The sequence below is a fragment of the Parambassis ranga genome, chromosome 13, assembly GCF_900634625.1.
Source record: "Parambassis ranga chromosome 13, fParRan2.1, whole genome shotgun sequence".
In the NCBI taxonomy this organism is placed as follows: domain Eukaryota; kingdom Metazoa; phylum Chordata; class Actinopteri; family Ambassidae; genus Parambassis; species Parambassis ranga.
In genome coordinates this window covers 17,691,988-17,711,589 of record NC_041033.1, presented here as the reverse complement: position 1 = coordinate 17,711,589, position 19,602 = coordinate 17,691,988, and the positions used below count along the sequence as shown (strand labels likewise).

The 19,602-nt window shown below is 40.5% G+C and overlaps 1 protein-coding gene across 1 annotated transcript in view; it reads right to left on the bottom strand.

Moving 5' to 3' along the window:
* robo1 (roundabout, axon guidance receptor, homolog 1 (Drosophila)) overlaps positions 1-19,602 on the bottom strand; it is a 273,594-nt gene that overhangs the window by 126,192 nt on the left and 127,800 nt on the right. Inside the window, exon 3 of the mRNA XM_028419011.1 lies at positions 2,762-2,851. Within this exon, the coding sequence (XP_028274812.1) occupies positions 2,762-2,851 (90 nt within the window). The remainder of the gene's footprint in view (positions 1-2,761; positions 2,852-19,602) is intronic.

Sequence of the window (19,602 nt, the reverse complement as noted above, 5' to 3'; positions counted from 1 at the left end):
TGGGTGATAGATGCAACAGGAGACGATTCAGGCAATAGCATCAACTGACAAGCCCAAAGACTCAAGTGTGAACATGTATAATTATCATTGTCAAATCCTACAGTAACACCTTACTGACACTACATTTTTTTTATTTTTACTGCTGCATGGTACAAAAAAATGTCTTTATCAGCAGCAATATTAAAGCAAGTGCTGCCACATTTAGAGGTGACTTGTCCTCACATCACCTGTCGGTACATCATTCAGATGTACGTTCAGAGGAGACTGCTTTAAGAAAAGAGCCCTCTATTCTGTAGCCAATCAGTGATGACAGCGTAGCAACCTCCTGTTCCTTCTCTTTCTCCCTATCTTTATTTCCATAACCTGACAAATGGAGCAGCTCTCTGAAGTTGCCGTCCTTTGTGATCTGTGACAAACGCAATGGTAGCTGTCAGAGAAGAGGGAGGATATGAGTGCTGATGTGCTCTCTGAAGTAATGCTCAGCCTTTCATGTCGAGGCAGAAGAACCAAAGACCTGTCTCCTCTGTGTGTGTCTGTCTGCCAAGCAGTGGCTAGCAAAGTGTAAGTGCAAGAGTTTTAGCATGCCTCTCTAATCCATTGCCTTCACACAGGTCAGTCTCATTTATTATGAATGCGGAGTTCTGTGCAACGCTCTTTGATATCGGGAAACAATTTAGTGCTGGCTGAGAGTCAATGTCTTGGGGGACTAATAAAAAATACTTTTAATGTATTGCAAACTTCAGGTCAGCATGTGGTTCCTTATAAAATCCACAGTAATCTCTATTAGTCCCAGGTGACTACTATTCAAGACATTACCGTGTCATTGCCCAGAACTGTGGCAGCTGGTTTTAGTTTTGTAATATAGGTCAGATGTAAGTATTAATGACATTGGTATTTGTTTTAAATAGGCTATATCAGGTCATGGATGACAAGGGGATGCCATCCTTCTCCCTCTATGTCATGTGAAGAGTGTGATCCGGTAATCAGTGAAACTTACTCATAAATCAATGAGCCTCTTCTTCCATGAAGGTCACTGAGATCACATGACAAACATTCACAATTAAACAGGCTCCTAAAGATTCTCCTCTGCAACACTTAAAGGTGCTGCCCTTGATTCACTTAGCTCCAACTGGCAGCTGTCAAGATTATCCTCTCATTCTATCCAGCAAGTCACGCTCTTCGAAAATGGAGTCTCTGGCAGCCGCCCACCTTCTTGTATCAGGGGCAGACGGAGGTATTAGGGCACATTAGTCTCATTTCCAATTCACTGACTGGGCCAGATCGATTTTCTACATTTTCATGCACAGATGGGATTAAATGGCCAGATTAAAGATGAACTCCTGGCACTGTCCACTGGACAGATTTATCACTCTAAAGATGAACACAAATGCACTGAGGCAGATATGACATGATTTTCCCCTTTAAGTCCTCACTCAGAGCCTGCCAAGTCTGCTGAAAACCAGGAACTAATATGCTACATCAGATTCCTGGACCATTAGTTGTGCTAAAACTTCTGAAATATCTATCATTACTGATGAAGAGTGCGGCATGTGGTTTTGTCGGTTATTTTCCGAATTTCAAGCAAAATAAAATCTAAGACTACCACACACAGCGATGGACCTCATAAACAGTTAATTTGGGCTTCCTCCTTCTTCACAAGCTTTCCTGAAGCTGTGTGAGGTCCAGTTAAACACCTCAGGAGGTAGGTCTCCATGCTGCGACAACACACCGTGAACACTTTTTCCTCCAGTCTAGAGAGAGTACCACCCCAACAAAAAAACCTGAACAAAAACACGTGCGTCATCAGTAATTTTCTCCAGACCTGACTACTTTGTGTGTGTATGAGTCAGTCCCTCAGGTGAGGACCCCATTTCCTGCTCTTCATTTCCCTACAGACCTATGTCGACTGCAGAGATACAGTGAACTGATGCAGTGCTGCTCTTTTTACACAAATCTCTCAGGAGCAGTCACAACATGAAGATCATGTTAATAAACACCATATATTTGACATACAAATGGAAAGTGGTGTTCATCACTAATGATATATTATTTTGTAAAAAGACTTCTCAGCTTGTAAAATGTAAACAACTGCTTCCCTGAGTAGATTCTGTAATCCCTTTGACTACCATTTTAAATAAGCACTGCTGATTTGTACACCTGCGGTCTAAGAGTATCCTATTTTAAAGCATTACATCTATAGCTTTTTTTTAGTGGATACTACAATAAATACCCCATTCCATACATATTTTCAGGCAGTCCAAACCCACTACAGAAAATGAAATGACCACATCTTTACTATGCAGTTGTAAATGTAAGTGGAAAACCAAACTTTTCAGTCAGAATATATTTTCCTACATGTAATCAAGCACTTGTGGTGCCAAAGCCTAAACAAAAAACATTTAAAAATAACAATTAAGTGACAGAACATAACGGTTTGACATGAACCGCAGTTTCATGGGTGCAAATCCTTTTGCTACCACTATGCTGGTTTTGCTAATGTCATCTCAGATGGCCCTGGCAGTCAGAATGGTCAGTGGTCATTTGACATTAAAAAATCTTCTAATTAACGATTTGAAAATCAATTTATAAAATTAAATCACATCTTTTCCTTTTTCGAAGTTTACTGCTAGACTCAACTCTCTCCTGCTTTGGTCTACATCTACATGGGTTGACTATATGGGACCATGACTGGGTTTCAGCTCTTCAGCAAATTATTGTGAAAACAGCATTTTAGTGAGTTATGAGAAAACTGCAGCAGTACCTGTATAGCCCAAAGAGTTGTCATCTTCGTGTTCGGAGGTGGGAGCTGGTGTTGCCCCTTCACTGGCACCATCTTGAGCGACTCCCGTCTCTGTCAACAATAATACCACAGGGACTGAGAAACTAGACGCATTCTGCCTACTTTCCACACCCACGGTCCAGACCTCCAGCCCTCTGCATCCTTGACACAGGCATACAGCAATCACACCAAGAAGTATTGCGCTCCATCCCTGTATACTCTGTCTCTGGCGGAGGAGTCCAAACACCCACATCACAGTAAACAATCAAACATTCACAATAATTCCAACAATTGTGTAAAATCCAGTTTATGTCCCTGCGAGATATAAAGGATAATTTCAGAAGTGCCAATTAGTAGTGTATAGATCCATCAGAGTGATGCGTTTGTCTGGGCCCAGCAGGAGGTTGTCGTGTTGTCTGTCCCGAGGTTGATTGTGAGTGTGAGGGTATAAAACAGTCATCTCGACCATATCAATAGCCATAAGTAGCTGCACTCCTAAAGGAGCACATGTGCTGAACAAAAAAGGGAGGGCTGGGACACACTCTGCATGATTGACAATGCCGCTCTGTATACACACATACAGCGTGCACACTCCTGATGCAAATACAATGATGAACCATTAACTGCTAATCAGTTCCTTTTGATTCTGGCTCGTCTTTGTGCCTGTGTCTTCTTCAGATTGACAGGTTGAGTGTGTGGGACATGCGGCATGAGGGCGGGACAGAGAGGGGCGGAGAGAGAAAGAAAGGCCAAGAGGGCTGGGGAATATATTGCTTATCGGGGAGACAGGAGGCCAACTGTGCCCTTATGATGGCTCTGTGTGAAATAAATCAGACTTGGCCATGCCCATTCTCTTTGTATGCTGCTGACAGGGGGTTAATTTGGGCTGTGAGGTTCGGGTGGGGAGGAAAGAGGAATCTTAATCTTCCAACCCATTTAGCAGAGTGAGTGGCAGTGTGTCGGAAGTATCCGTTTCCTCAATGAGATCTGGCATCACTTTGGATAAATGGCAGACAGAATCGTTCATTGGAGAGTACTTTAGATCACTAGAGTGTGAAAAAGAAGGTGACCCGTTATTTCATCTGCTCCTCCCACCATTAGAAAATTGAGAGCAAAAATCTATGCAGACTTTTCATCACACAGTGACAACCTGAAATCACATGTCACGATAGCACGGGAGACATTAATAATGGTAAACACAAAGAAGACATTCAGAATGCCCCCCAGCTGTGCCTGTAGTGTTGCAATTAATGTGACAGTGAAAGGGGTTCATGCTGGGCCTGACTTATTATGTGGCACTTCTCTGCCTGTCTGTTTATCCAAACAGCAGCATCTGACTGGCAACACTACAGGAGAGCAGAGCAGAGAGTCGCACAAAAATAACCATGTAGGTTACTCACAATCATGCACATGAATGAGGTGTAATGATACACATAATACACAAGATGAGAACACTGGAATCACAGATATCAACAGCAGATGGGATGTATTGTCTGAAACTGCATAGCATGACACCATTTAAGTATTTGTAATGGTTTCAATTTGTTCAGTTTGTTGCAACAATGGCAATCTGAAGCAAGTAACAAAGTATAAAGGTATAATTTTATTTTTGGCAAATACACAGTCATGTGCAGATGCAATAACACAACAGCCTTGTTCAAAGGGATAGTTTATTGATTTATTATGCTTAGAGCTATATTGTGGAACTCCTGTCTTTGTGTGAGTGAGAGTATTTACCAAAAACAGTGTAGATACATACATAACTCTCCTCTGATGGGTCACATAAAATGCAACTACTAAAAGTGAGTATTTGACTTAAGAAAATATTGTCATTTAACAAAAAGCCCTCATTAGGACATTAAATCTGATTTGAATACATTTACTAGAACACAATTTCTCACTAAGTGTATTTTGGCCCTCAAGCCTCGTCTGTATGTGTCCCTTGGAGGTCTTCATGGGGACTCTTCCTGACTAATTCTTTGGGTGGTCCACAGTCAGAGGTCCAATTAGAGACCACTTCAGAGATCATTAACAGGTGGTATACCCAGCAACCCCTGGGGCATCAGGACAGAAAATCAAGATCACAATGTTGCCTCACTCCCCCCCTTTGGCCCCAACACTGCAACCACTACCATGTCCCCTGCTGGCTAATTAATGTGGCACATGTGCAGATAGCTGACTACTTACCAAAAGACACAAAGAAGGCCCTGCCCCTCCCTTACCCACTCCCTGACCCAGACTCTAAGTCCCAGCCCCTGAGTCCTCCTCAAACATGAAAGCATGTCCTTTTTCCTCGGTCACAGGCCTTTCTTCATGGACCGATTCACAGGGCGCCATGCTGGCTTTTGGCTCTGTTTTGATACTGTAGTCATAAATTAGGAGTTCAGGTCTGGCTAGATCTGACTTGAACAGTTGTTTGCAACACTGCAGCGATCAGCACTTTCACTCCTGTACAACCTGACATGACAAAAACCTGATGTCTAACTCATTTTCCAGAGATAAAGTTGTTTAGTTTGACAAACGCTGGGAGCTCCTATTAAATGTGATCGAAGAAGCTGTAGAGGCTCGCTGCAGTCTCGTTGTTATCTTGTCAGGTATTGGCAGCAGCGCTGTGGCCCTGGCAGCTTTTCTAAGTGATGGATGGGCCTAAAATGATGAGTTTGGTGAGTTGGACTCTGGGGCTTGTTAACAGGACTGACTGATCATTTGCGGTAGGACAACAGTTCCTTTACAAAGACTGAACAGAGAGGCAGCATATTACTGTGAAAGACTCCAAACAACTTCAATGATTAAATTGGTTTCTTGGAAAATGTTCTCTGCTAACATCTGTTTACTTTTTATCTGATGACAGAGAGAAAATATGAACAGCCATCAAGAACACTAATTATGGGGCACAGCCAACGAGATTTCACCTCTTTGAAAATTGAGGCATTCATTCTCAGAGCTAAATTTAAATAAGGTCATGAGAATCAAACGCACCATCTTAACGGTATTTTCATCAATTTTAAACCTGGATTCAACAGTCACCATTATTAAAGGCAGACAAAGTAGAGAAAAAAGGACAAAAGAGGTCTTTCAAAAAAGCCTTTTTCAGCAGAAACTAGTCCGTCTGCTTTGTCTGTTTCCACAGCACTATTGCACTAATTTCCATTTTGATTACACTTTCTTTGTTTTCTGCATGACTAATGGAGTTTTAATCAGGCCGTGAGATAATACATATGGGCATACACAGCGAGCACACACTGAGTGAGGGAAGAAGTACAAAGTCAAAGTGGAGAAGCAGTTTTTGTCTTTAACTGTCTTTAACTCTGAATATAAAAAAAACACATGCCTTGAGATTCAACCACAGAGACAACCGAAGTAAACAAAAAATATAAAAAAGAAACACAAGCGGCGACCATCATTACACACTCTTCACACATCGATGGGATTACATACTATATCTATCATGTGTCTGACCTGGTGTCCTAAGAAAAATCTGCACATTTATAATGACTTCTACATGAGAGAATAAATGTCATTCTAGTGCATCCTAGTGATATGTACTTGGTTTTTTACAGGCAGGAAGTAGCCTCTATAACCCCACTGCCCCTAGCTTCATATTTACCATTCAGACAGTAATAGCAGAATAACTGTTTTCTGATTTAATACAAATAATTGTACTTTAAAAAGGGTCAAACTCTAGTGCACTCTAGGCACTAAAACGCTGGAATCATAAAAGAGCAAAGTCACAGCTCTGGTTGTGCTGCAGCTGTCATGAGAAAGTGGAGAGAATGACTCACACATGCACACTTGGCATCAGCTCTGCAGACCAACTGGCTCTTAACCTTTCATTATGACTGAAACTCTACCTCTTAAATTACAGAAAAGCACATTAATAGCTAATTGATAATACCTTTAAGTCCAAGCATGAAATAATTATTATGCCAGAGCTGTGTACTGTATTATAAATGACAGGAAGGAAAAAACATCTAGTGATGTGTATCTTACTGTATATAGTTAGGTTTACATGATGGTTGGCTATAAACTTATCTGTAAAGAATAAATATACAATTTATGGACCAGTTAAAACATAAAGTCTGGCTTATTAGTGCACCATAAGAATGTGTTTTATGTAGCTTGTTGCTTGTGTGTTGCTGCAAGAAGGACAAAAGAAAGCAGGAGAGAAGTCCCAGTTCAAATTCATACACTGCAATTACATTTTCAACAGCTATTTAAGATTCCATTCGTGCTAGTGACAGTGACAAACTACAGTATTTAGGACTGTATTAGTTCCCATTAGTGAACTGCTGATTTTAGCCAATGTTAATAACAACTGATTTAGAAGATTTTTTTTTTCTTCAAAACCCTCTGATGTCCTTAACAGCCACAGTCCTGCAGCGGCAAGAAAAACCGGTGCACTGAAAAACAGACAGCCTCTGATCAGACTTGCCAGTTTGTGAGTGAATGGATACACACAGGATTTGGATGTTGACAGTTGTGCTGCAGTGGTGTGTATTGTATCTTTTTTCCCAAACAAAGTCTCGTTGGTTACAAAACCCACAGTAAATACATATATGTCAATCCTCAAAGCTGGAATGTGAGTCATCTGTGAATGCATGATTGGTTTATTGTTGTTAAATAAAAGTGCAAATGTCAAGAGAGAAATATGTGCCAATATGCTTGCTGATAGATTTGCTTGGAGGGCATCAGCAACCAACCACAAAAAGAAAAACAGTGTGACAGTTCCAGGACAAATAGTGCTGATTGGGTTGAAGGGTGCTAAATATTGCATGGTCACTTGACTTAACTTCTGTCCAATCGCTCAGTGCCGAGCAGAATCACAGTGAGTTAGCAACTCACATTGGAGCTCACAGCTGCTTTCTGGGCAGTTTCCTCTCTTGTGAGCATAGGAAGGACTTTTTTTCAAACACTTTCCATGGATATCTCATTTCCACACCTTTACATTGCGTAATGTGTGTTGTTATGCTTACTTGAACCTTTGCTTTTCAGCTGGGTTTAACAACACCGCTGTCAATTAAGTTCAAAGCCTGTGAGGAGTCTGAACTTGCTCTGACATCCCAGTGGGGCTGAGGCAAGCATACTCTTAGCTGGATGCCAACAGTCCAGATGTCCATCTCTGTGACACTGGAATACATTTTCTGATTGTAAGACAGAAAACAGAAAGAGAGAAAGTGAGAGACTTCTAGTTAAGAAAAATTTGATTTTTCAATACTTAAAGGAGGTAAAGTCAATGTAACAGCTTCTGAAAGTTTGTTATTTATCATTCTGTAACGACTCAGAAGACATTAACAAAACCATACACTGCTCGGTGAGGCACACGCTAGAAGAAACCTAGATGGAGCTGACACCCAATGGATTCACCACTAGCAGCGATAGGCACTGGGTCCACAAAGGAGGGACCTTGGCTGGATGACTCCTGGTATCACCTGTTTTTTACTAAACATTCATGGAGCAGAGATTGGAAAAAGGGAAACAGGTACCCATCAAGAGGAAACTGGAGGCTTATGCTCTAGAAAATGATGTTAGAGGGCAGTGGAGCAGATAATGCAGACCTCATTTCAAAGCTGCGGCAAATTAATGACAAACTACAATGATGCTACTTCTCTCTGCTCTCTGATTCACTTAATTGGGCACATGTGCTCTAAACACAAACACACGCAAGCACTCACACAAATTCAAGGAAAGACAGAGCCCTCAGACTCAAATCACATATGGTTTTTGTATAATCTCTGAAAATTCCATCAATATGTTAATGTGAACAATTCTTTCCCAAACCTAGAGACCAAAAACCAAGCCTCTAATCTGTCATCCCCCCCCAGCAACATTTTCTGGAGTTGCTCCACCGACAAAGTCTCACTTTTCATGCACAAGGAACAGTTTAGTTTTTATGCCAAAATGAGATGTGGATGTTTGTTAGGCATCTTTTCACATGCAACTACAGGATTTGCATATGTGTGTATCATGTGAATGTCAGTATATAAAGATGTAAAGACAAGATAGTTGTTTATCAATTCCAGTTCACCTGTGCCCTCAGTGCCTCGAGGCTGTTGTGTGGCATTTATGTGAGCCAAGGGGAATTCTGAACCTTTTTAATTAAAGATGCAGAGAGGGGGGAAAAAAATCCACCGGTGATGTATAACCTCCTCAAACTTTGATGCTATGACACACAGCTTTCAGTTTACACCAGGCACACCTAGTAATCTCTTTCTTCTCTCAAGCTGTGTTATGGTCAAAACAAATGAGCAAACAGTAAATGCACCTTTGTTTGGCAGGGCGTCTTGAATAGCTCTGCTGACATGCAATTATTTCTGCACATTATGCCTTTTACCTGACCTCAAGTTTAAAAGGAGAACAATACAGCAGCTATGACAGAATATATCCAAACAGAGTTTTGGCAAAAAAAAAAGTAAAATTATATACTGAAAACACTCACGGCTCAAGATAAAGCAGCTAAAAGTAAATGAAGTAAAATCAGGTTCTATAGATTGATGATATATTATGCAGACTTAGCACCGATGTGGCTTTACTGTGGAAGGCACAAAGTTCACACTGGAGTACAGAATTCTAGCCCTTTCTTGTTTAGCTAATCTCTCTCATAAAATCCACAGTTCGGTTTGCATCACGGTTCTGAGGTCACAGTTTGGTTTACGTTCAGGTTTTTTCTACTTTTAACACTCTGGATATACCATAGATCCACATAAGACATATATCCTAATTATCATAATATAATATATATCAATATAGTTATCAACATTTACCATATTTAAGAATCAGTTCAGTGTTTCCCCTATTATTACATTAGAAGGTCAAGTCAATTTGATTTTATTTTCTATATAGCGCCAGATCATAACAGAAGTTATTTAAGATTCCCTTTCCTATAGATCAGGTCTATACTTTGTTCTTTTATTAAACAAACTAAACAGCCTATTTTGCCTTTAATATATGCTATTTACATCCTGCTCTGTTGCCATGTTAGGACCAGCTTTTGCGCAGCTTTGCACATGACTGGACACAGAGTGGTGTGGGTCTCCTCTCTGCCCTGACTGCAGCTGAGACTGCTGCGCAAAGCTACTGTGAGACTGACTGCCTGTGGGTGCTTACCAGACGGCTCAGATTTTTTTTTTTTCCTGAACCGTCCCATGCCTAGTTCAGGGGGTAAATCACACGCATCAAGTTCTGTCTACCCAGCCACATCAGCATATACAAAGTGGGCAAGACAGCACTTAGGTATTTTGCACATAGCAGTTCAGTAATGACTTCAAGGCAATGACTTTGTTCATTTTCCTATGATTACCCAATGTCACAGTTAAGCCACCATCTGATCTGAAGTCAAGCAAACTGAACAAACAGCAGGCGCTATCTCCCTCTCCCAGCCTCTCTCTCTCACTCTGTCTACACAAACACTCTCATTCCACCACGGATTGGTGCTTGTCAGGGAGAAACATGTGTATGCTAATTTACTGGAGCAGACACTAACCATTCACAGCCCAATGAGAGAGTGTAGATAAACCAACTTATGCTCTCAATATGTCTACTTCTGATTAGAAGAGATGGAAATGAGGCCCAGGGAAATGTGTGGTAGGAATGTTGCAGGCATGCAGCCAGTTTCTCAGCTCTCCTGAAACGAACAATCTCAGCAGACAGCCAGATCAATACTGCCAGCATTGGTAGCAGAGGCTGTGTCAGAATCTCAATGCTCTTAGCTATGTTTCCACAGATGTGCAAAGAGGCTTGTGAAACCACAAGGGGACATTAAGGACGGTGCAAATCTGTAGGCAAAAAGCTCTCTTCCCATGATGTTTCACATAACAGTAGTTTACAGCTGGTGACATGGATTAAATGTCATCAAGCCTGTGGCATAGCTTTGATTTTGGTCTATGTCACACTGTGTAAGGATACCCAGACACCTCTCAAGTGTGTCACACTACTTTTGTGATGTCATTTTTAGCCCATAAAACCCAGGGATCAGTGTTTCAAACATCTTGTAACTCACTGGAAAAGAATGTAGGATAAATTGTTACTAAGCCAGCTGAGCATGAACCCGTTTCTGGTCTGGACTGTTGTAAAGGAATGCCTTTGGCACTATCAGGATAGCGTTGCTAAAAGAAAGACAAATGATGTGTTAAAAACTATGGAGATGAAAATCATTAGGTTGTCACGTAAAAAGGGGTTCGGCTGAAGGAAATGTAGTCTGTATCACCTGAGGCCAGTTTGAAGTCAAAATTCTTGGGGATGTAGGCTGAATCAAGATTTACAATGTGAGACCTCACGGTCTGCTTTCTCTGACAGGTTGAGCCATACACCTCCCTGAGGAATTCAAAGAAACCGAGCAGTCAGGTATCATTTTCTGATAATGTCCAGTGGATTTTGGAGAAAGACATCAACCCACTCATTCTATTAAATGTAAGAAAATGACTAATATTGTGCAACATATGGCCGTTGACAATATGACCTCTGAAAATACCTCCATGCAGTTCTTCAAACTCACACCTCATTAAATCAAAGCTTGTCTCCACCTGATATCCTGCCACAGGGTGTTCTGATGACGGCATAATTATAGGCTATAAAACAATTCAAAATACTTCATTACACATTTGCCATAAGTCATATAATCTTAGTGAAAAATATTGTCAAAAAGATTTACATTATTAAGTCTTGAGGACATAAGTCTTAATTAATGTCTTACTTCTACCAATATCATCAATGTAAGGCAACTGTGGTGGCTGCTGACTTACGTTCACTTGGTAAAGTGGCCTCCTATGAGACTGAATAAAAAGTGGGCCGCTACCTTGTGAATGCAGTTGCTTTAACTTTTTTTAGAATAAGTAAATTAGGAAATAAGGGAATTAAACATTAACTTCAATGTTCACTTAATAAACAAACTGCTGATACCACAAAAAGAAGCTGTTTCAATTTTAATATTTTTGTAAGTGTTGTATAAATCTCTAAAGTGGCTGCTAAGACATTGTTTCTGGTGAGATTTTCTGGACAGAAAGCAGTGGTGTCACATGACAAGTGGGTTTGCCAAAGCAGACAAGCGCCAGAGGCAGTGAGAAGCACATCGTAAATCCAGAAAAGGCCAGAAATGCAACAAAGGACAAAGTGCAACTCTTCACACCCCCTGCTCCACACAAAATCAGCTAAATTTATTAGCGGCAGGTGACTTTCTGGATCGCAGATAGATTATGCAGTGATGTGCTACAGACCGGGTATTAGATTACCATCTGTTTGAGTTAAGCTTTAACACATAAAAATCAAGTCCAATTTTGTTTAAAAGAAACTAGTCATCTTTTCCCTGAAAGCTTAAAATGTAAAATGTGGTTGCACACATTATGATGCCTGCTGTAATTGTTGAGGTTTTACTGCAGTAAATCCACAGGCTTGTAAATCATGTGAAACACCAACAACATTTTTGTTACATTGAAGAGTGCTGCAGAGGGGGGAAACGACTGCAATGGTGTCAAACATCTGGTGGTAATATGTCCAATAGTGCCTTCATGTGGTGTGAGACTTTTTCTATCCAACTCCATTCTGAATGGTCTGTTCTCAACATCCAGTAAGTATACACAGCAAAGTAGTAAGAAGTATGCCAGTGATTTTTTTAATGTGGTCCTCTAGAAATAAAGCCTGTTCCGTGTAAGGACGCTAACCTTGTTTCATTCCAAATTTCTAATCAGCAAATTAATTAGACAGGTTCAGTTTAGATTTTATGAGGTGCACTCCAGTGCCAGCCTTCATTAATGCTGATTGGTGTAGCTGCCACAGCGGATATCTTACTGAGTCGTAAATGTTCCTATTGTTCCACTGTTCAAGTTGCAGTAATAAAATTCGCTAACATACTGCAATCTTGGCCAATATTACATTAATGCAGTAAGCTAGCATTAGTCAAAGCTAAACCCTGAGATGAAACATAACACGTGGTGTAAATGAATGCCTATTTAACATCAAGGGCATAACCTGGACTTAATCTTGGACTCTGCATTCCCCTCTGTGATGTAAGCTGATGTCGACTTCAGTGCAAAGAAAATCTCCTTACTGTCTGTTGTGGAACCAGATGGCTTGAATATCACCACAAAGATGCAAAACACAAGCTTGCACTTAACCAGTGTCTGACGAGAGCATTTCCATCCCGGCTGTGCTGATACTGTTAGACAGAGCAGGGGATTGTTGTAAGGAAATGATGTGTGTGAATGCTGTATCAGCAACAGAGGGATGCTGATGCATAAACTCGCGCCCACCATGCACGACCAACCACTGACACAGCTGGATTGTCCTCACACCGGTGTGTGTCTGCTGCTATGACAGCCATGAAGACAGCAGGATAGGAAAAGTAATGAAGAGTTTAGCCTTTGAAGTTTGTTACAAAAAATAGAATTTAGTAGTGTTATAATCAACTTTTAATATTAATATTGTAATACTACGAGTAACTAAGAAATATATTTTATGTGAATTGAACTGGTTCCATGTTTCACTATCTATAAAAAAACAAAATGGACAAACAAATCTGTGTGGTATGCCACTACCCCCTCCTACCTTCATGTTGACTTTTTTGTGTGTTGAACCTACCATTATCCATATTAATAGTACATAATAGGTCAAAATATTATGCTGGCAGGTCACGATTGCAGAGGCTTTATTTATGTCAGTCGATAGCACTAACTTCTACAAACTGGTAGGTGTATATATATTTTTTCAAATAAAATGAAAGATGTGGTATCAGATTCAGATATGAATTTAAACATGACTTCATTCAAACTGGTCCAAGTGTAATGCTAAAATAATGTTCCTATGACAACCTGCACCAAAGGCCATTTCTGCTCATCAAGCTCAGAAACCTCCATTTGTGCAATCACTATCATGCCTCTGGTCAATGGCATGACCATAACAACACAGTGCTTTGAGCATAAAGATGTTCTGCTCACTAGAGGTGTGAAGCCTCTCCTATAATTACCACTTCATCAGTGAAGTAAAGGGAAAACAGAGACCCCAGAATACCTTGGTCTGGGATGGTGAACAGTTTGTCCTGTCTGTGCTGTGGTTTGACAGTAGGCTATATGCTCCTGTCAGCCAGACTGCCTGCCTGTCCTATATGTGTGCATTTGTGTCCCACATTAAAAAAACCAAAGGCAAAGCCGTTTTGTCAGTGGAAATGAAAATGAAAGAGTGGACAAATAAACTCATTCTGTCAAACATTCAATGCAGACATCCACAACAACAGAAGCACACTGAGGAAAGATGAAGCTGAAGATCATATTTTGTAATTAAAAACACAAACAGCATGTGTCCTTTTAGGTAAAGGTGTAGGAAAATGACTGTTGTCTGAAACCTCCCCCTCAGAGGTTTCACCTGGTAGGTTATATCACCAAATAGTCACATTGTCCTGTCCAGGTGACTGGACAGCTTGCCTTGTTAACCAACCTTGCTACAGTGGACTTTCCAAACGTGTTAAGAAGCTGCAAAGAAGATACAAAATACACTTTTAAACAGAATTCCATGAGGTTCTATAATTGAATAAATAAATAAATATGTACACTGAAAAGGTTATGTTTATTATACTTATTGCATTTAAGGTACACTACTTCAGTAATGACAATGGCTAGTTGTTTATGCTGCATTTAAGTAGATTTTCTACCAGTGAGAAGCAACATATACACTATAACACTATATTAGTTCAGAAAGAACATAATATAAAGTCTTAAAATGTATCTCTACATTTCTCTCCTGCTAGTCAGGACAAATAAATAGAAAAAGGCAGCCTCCTTATTTAAACTCCATTATCCATAGTTGTATTAGTTATAAGTACTCTTATGCTGTGACAAGTTTCTCAGCATGGAGGCCCCAAATGGCTGAAGTTCTACAAGGAAAATGGCATCAAAGTAATGTGTGTCAGGACTACAGCTGAATACAAATTAAGTAAAAACACATGTTTTTTTTCTTCTTCCTGTTTTATATGCCTCACATCCAGATGTGGAAACCAGGGCATGTGTATGTGCAAACATTTGCCTATAAAATGGCTGAAGTGAGTGGCGTGAAAAAAGAGGGATAAAACATCAAGGAGTAGTACCACTTGATTTTTAACCTTGTAAGACCCGCCTCAGCACTTAATGACCCTTGACCCTGCATATCCTCAGAATCCCGGATCCCTGTGCTTTCACTCCAGCCCACGCCTGTCAGAGCCTCATATTTATGGACCATGTCTGATTGTGGTGTCCACCTGTTTTTTCACTTCTCTCTGCTAAAAAGTTTCATTTCTTCTCATAATTCACAGCATACAAGCTTGTTTTTTTTCTGTGTGAAACAAAGACTGCACTTCTGAACAGAATGACTCGGTGTGCAGGAACCCACAGTGAGCAAAACATAACCACACAAAATGACAGTCCATTAGCAGACACTACATCTAACCTGTTTTTCCACATATAACATATAGTATATAATACTCATATATTAGTGACGCTGTGGGTTTCCTGACTACACTTTCCCATCCAGCCACACCACTCACTGACCTTGTACAGCCCTGTTTCTGACCTTGTGTGTGACATGCAGTAACTGAGATTCTCAGCTCACGCTTACCTAATTAAAAATGAGTATACCTCCTAGAGCCCTGGACAGAAAGAGAAATAGGAAAGCTGTGACAAAGAACAGAGCTTCAAGGAAGGAAAGCACAAAATGACCCTGCTTTAAAAAAAAAAAAAAACACCCTGAAAAATGAAAACATCTGGGCCCTTGTGCTCATTAACACCTCTAACAGTGAATTAATTAGAGACTGTGTATGAATAATGAACTTTAGTTTCTTAATTAGTTTGTGAAATTATAGAAATGAGAAAGATGATGGCTGCCCTGGAAAGAGTCTCATATTCTAGGAGTCAGAAAGATTCAAACCTGATGCTTCTGGGATCAATTGTAAATATGCATTCTTACGCACAGGGAGGCATCTACAATAATTGTTCTACATGCTTGCAAGCGTCTACTGGTTTGGGCTACGTTTCTGATGACTGTGTGCCTGTGGTTAAGACTGTCTGGACTCCATCTCTCCTCTGACCCAAACCACATGATTCAGTCCTGTGTTCATTAGCACTCATTCTTTCCCCCCAAACCCCAACAGGCCTGCATGTCACTGTTGCCATCTATTGGATGCATGATTTCATGCCCCTGCATACACAGCTCAAACAGAAAAACGTATGAGTATGTCTAAAATAAATGTGCTTCAGTTTAATTCTGAGATTTAGTCAGTCACATTATTGAGGTTAGCATCCAGAGTAATGTAAATCAACTGTAACCCCTATAATCTGCTTCATCCATCACAAGGATGAGGGTATGTCAGAGAGAGAACCAAAACCTCAGCAAACAGCACAAGGCTGGTGGTCCTGTGGAGTGAAAGGCTGACCAAAGTTCATCTTTATTCATGAATACTGTAAATATACTGTATCAATAATGGATGATGATATGCTTTTAAAAGAGGGTCAGTGCAGCTTGTTTGAGTGACAGAACTAACCCATTCCAGTGCAGCCTCTTTGACAAACACATCGTTGTGAAAACTGAGGGGGAGAGTTGAAAAGCAGAGTGTAAAGTTATAGACATTGAGGAGACAATTTCACAGAGGAACATATCAAAGCTATGTAGACAGGAGGAGACAACTCGGCACTAAAAATAGAAAATGTGGTATTTTATTTATTATGCAGCCACACTCACACACATGCACATGGACACACACACATCCAATTTCATGTATTTAGTGTTCCTTGGGGTTCAATTGCTGGCCAGTGTGCATGTGTGTGTCAGATACAGACAGGAAAATAGAGATTATTGTGCCAACAAGGACGTCCAAATCTTTCTCTGCTAGACAGAAGAGCAATGCTTTGCACACTCTTAGAGGAGATTTAGTCACAGGTAGCAAATAATAGCTGGTGACATTATCAGTTATATCAGCAGGCCACTCTCATGCATATCCCAGTATTCTTTGTAAGCTGCCAAATGGAACTTTTGTGTTCAGACTGCAGTGTGCCACATTCAGTATCAGATAAACCCATACACATTTTCATGAGTAACATTTTCCCATTTTACTGGTGATCACTGATAAAATGTTCTTTATATATACTAGATAAGGTGACAAGATTAGACAACACTAACATGACACCCTGCCACAAGGGAAAGGGTACGCTGATTCTATCACAACAAGGACTGGGATGCAATACAAATACAGTATATAATAATGATGTTAGTGTGCCTCTGACAGCAGCAGCTTCCAAAGTATAGTTACATACAAAGAGCTTTCCAAGAACAAAATACTATGACAACTGATTTTTTTTTTTACCACTTTGGAGCATCAGAAAGAAGCGGTAACATATCACAGCCATGATAATACTATTAATTAGATGTGTATTTACACATCCAGCAGGTAAGTCCAACAGATACAATCCTTTCAGGAACATGGGAACCACCGATATATCAATGCTATAACTAAAATAAAGAAAATACCTATGTCAGGAACTACAGTATGTCCAGATTGTCTTACCTTCCTGTGAAAGGAATGGTCCTTTTAAGATTAGATTTACTGCATCTTTTGTACACATGAAACCCTTTAGATGACATAAGAGTTTGTCATATGACCTCAATGCTGCTGAGATATATATTAATGTATAACTTTTAACCTGACCTTTGACCTCTTGGAGCAGAATGTCATAATTGTAAGACATAATTTTATCTGATTCAATATTACTGTAAAGTGTTAATTGGTGTAATTGTTTAAAACAATTACATTCTTGAGTCCGAGTGAATGTTTGTCTTAGATATGAGAAAATACAGTCAAGACATTCCTGAGACATTGTGTCCACAATTGTGCAAACAGATGGACAACCTTTCAAAATGATGCCTAAGGCTAGGGCTGTTGCCAGCATGGACAAATGGGCCTGACTTCTTTCAGAAAACTGAATGCTGTTGTGTGTTCCAGGACTGAGAGTCATAATCCAACACAGCATTGCACACCTGTGTTTTCTGTGGATGTTTACTGAGTGAAGCAGTATTTAACTGTTCAGAGTGACAGGTGCTGGTTCTGGTAAACAGAGAGGCTGTAATGTTAAGAATTACAGATGCAAACAAGGTTAAGATCAAGGTAAAGCATAAACTGTAACAACTCTAAAATATAAAGAAAGAAAGCTGCAAGTAAATTGATCTTTCTATATATGTATATAGTGTATATTGTTTTACTCAAGAATTGTCTTAAGAGTCTGAGTCTCTGAAGTTTAGTGTTTTCCATTTGTGGACAGGTTAAACATAAACCAAAACTTTATTGATAATAATCTTCAAATATTCAGTAATAGCGCTGTGTGACCAGCAAATAGTGCGCCACATTCAAAAGCATTCTCCCAATAGCCTGATAACCTTTATTGCACATTTACAGAATCTGCAAGCATAGCAGAATATAACACCGAACTCAAGACTTTCAGTGTCACTGGCATCAAGAACTTGTAAACAATATCACTTTTCATGCCACTGTAAGACCTGCAAATGTCTCCTTGGGAAGGCAAGTGACCTGCTCCAGGTTGACTTTGTGCCTCTTCCATCCCATTCCAGTCATTTAATCTTGGAACAGTATCAAGATAGCGATCTCCCTTTAACCTCCACAGAGGGGACAGATACAAAAGGACGCACCCTCACTTCATCACTCAGTGTCAGGCGGTGGTGGCATGCCAAACAATCCTATTAGCAAGCAACCAAAAGCCGGCGGCAACGTCCTGAAACAACCGCAGCTCTCTGCTCATTTCAAACACCCTCTCTCATCCCAACATCCATGCACTCATGTGTCAGCATATATAATGAACTCGGAGCCACACTCAGCTCTTACTCTGAGGAAACACGCAGCCCCATCACTCTGAGTAGCTTTTTACAACTCAACACTGATCAATTAATGACTACAAATGAGACCCTGAGAGATATTCATGGGAATATTAGAGTGACGCTGAGAGAAAGAAGAGCACGGGAAACAGGATAATAAACTATGAATTGCAACTCACAGCAAATGCAAAAGCAGAGAGGCACTTTTCTTGTTACATAGATATTGATACCTCTTAAAGCTAGCAACCCATTCCATGGTTGCTGGCCTCATATAGATGATTTATTTCTCGCTCATATCCAGGTGCCTGTCACAGAGAAATGAGCTGAGACTCCAACAGCAACCAGAGTAATTAAAGTGGCACACAATCTTTTGTGCTTCCCAGAACTTACTTCACAAGTTCAGGGAGTGAAAAGAATAGCAAAAACAGAAAGAGAAGATGTCTGACCCTGATGATCCTTACAACAGCTGAAAGATGTAAGAAGAGAAGGAAAGAAAGTTTTGAAAAGAAAACTCCAAATCCAGAGTAGGAGAGGAGGAGTTACTCACGGCCCCTGTCACCTTTCCACCTCCAGCTTTCCTTGTTTTTCCCTGAGCCATCCCTTGGTACACACACTCCACTCAGCACCTCTGCCAGCACCACCAGCAGGAGCAGGGGCATCCGCCTGCCGGCCATACCCATCTCTGAAGCTTGCATTTGAGCTACAGACGAGAGTCAAGGGCCATGTGGAATGGTGTCCCACGCTCAGTCATATCTCCCACAGCTGTATGGTTTGATCCAAAAGAACAACACTTCCTCCTCGGCTTCCCCTGGAGCGTTAGCACTGGGTCACGACACTGAAGCCCCAGAGTGGGTCACACATTCACTGCACACCCCTCCTCCTCCTCTTCCTTCTGGGGGATTGGAATGATCCTTGTGAGGGCTTCACACATGGACTGTAATTCCAGCATTGGTAGAAAGCAAAGTAAGCCAGGATTTTTTGGAACTCTG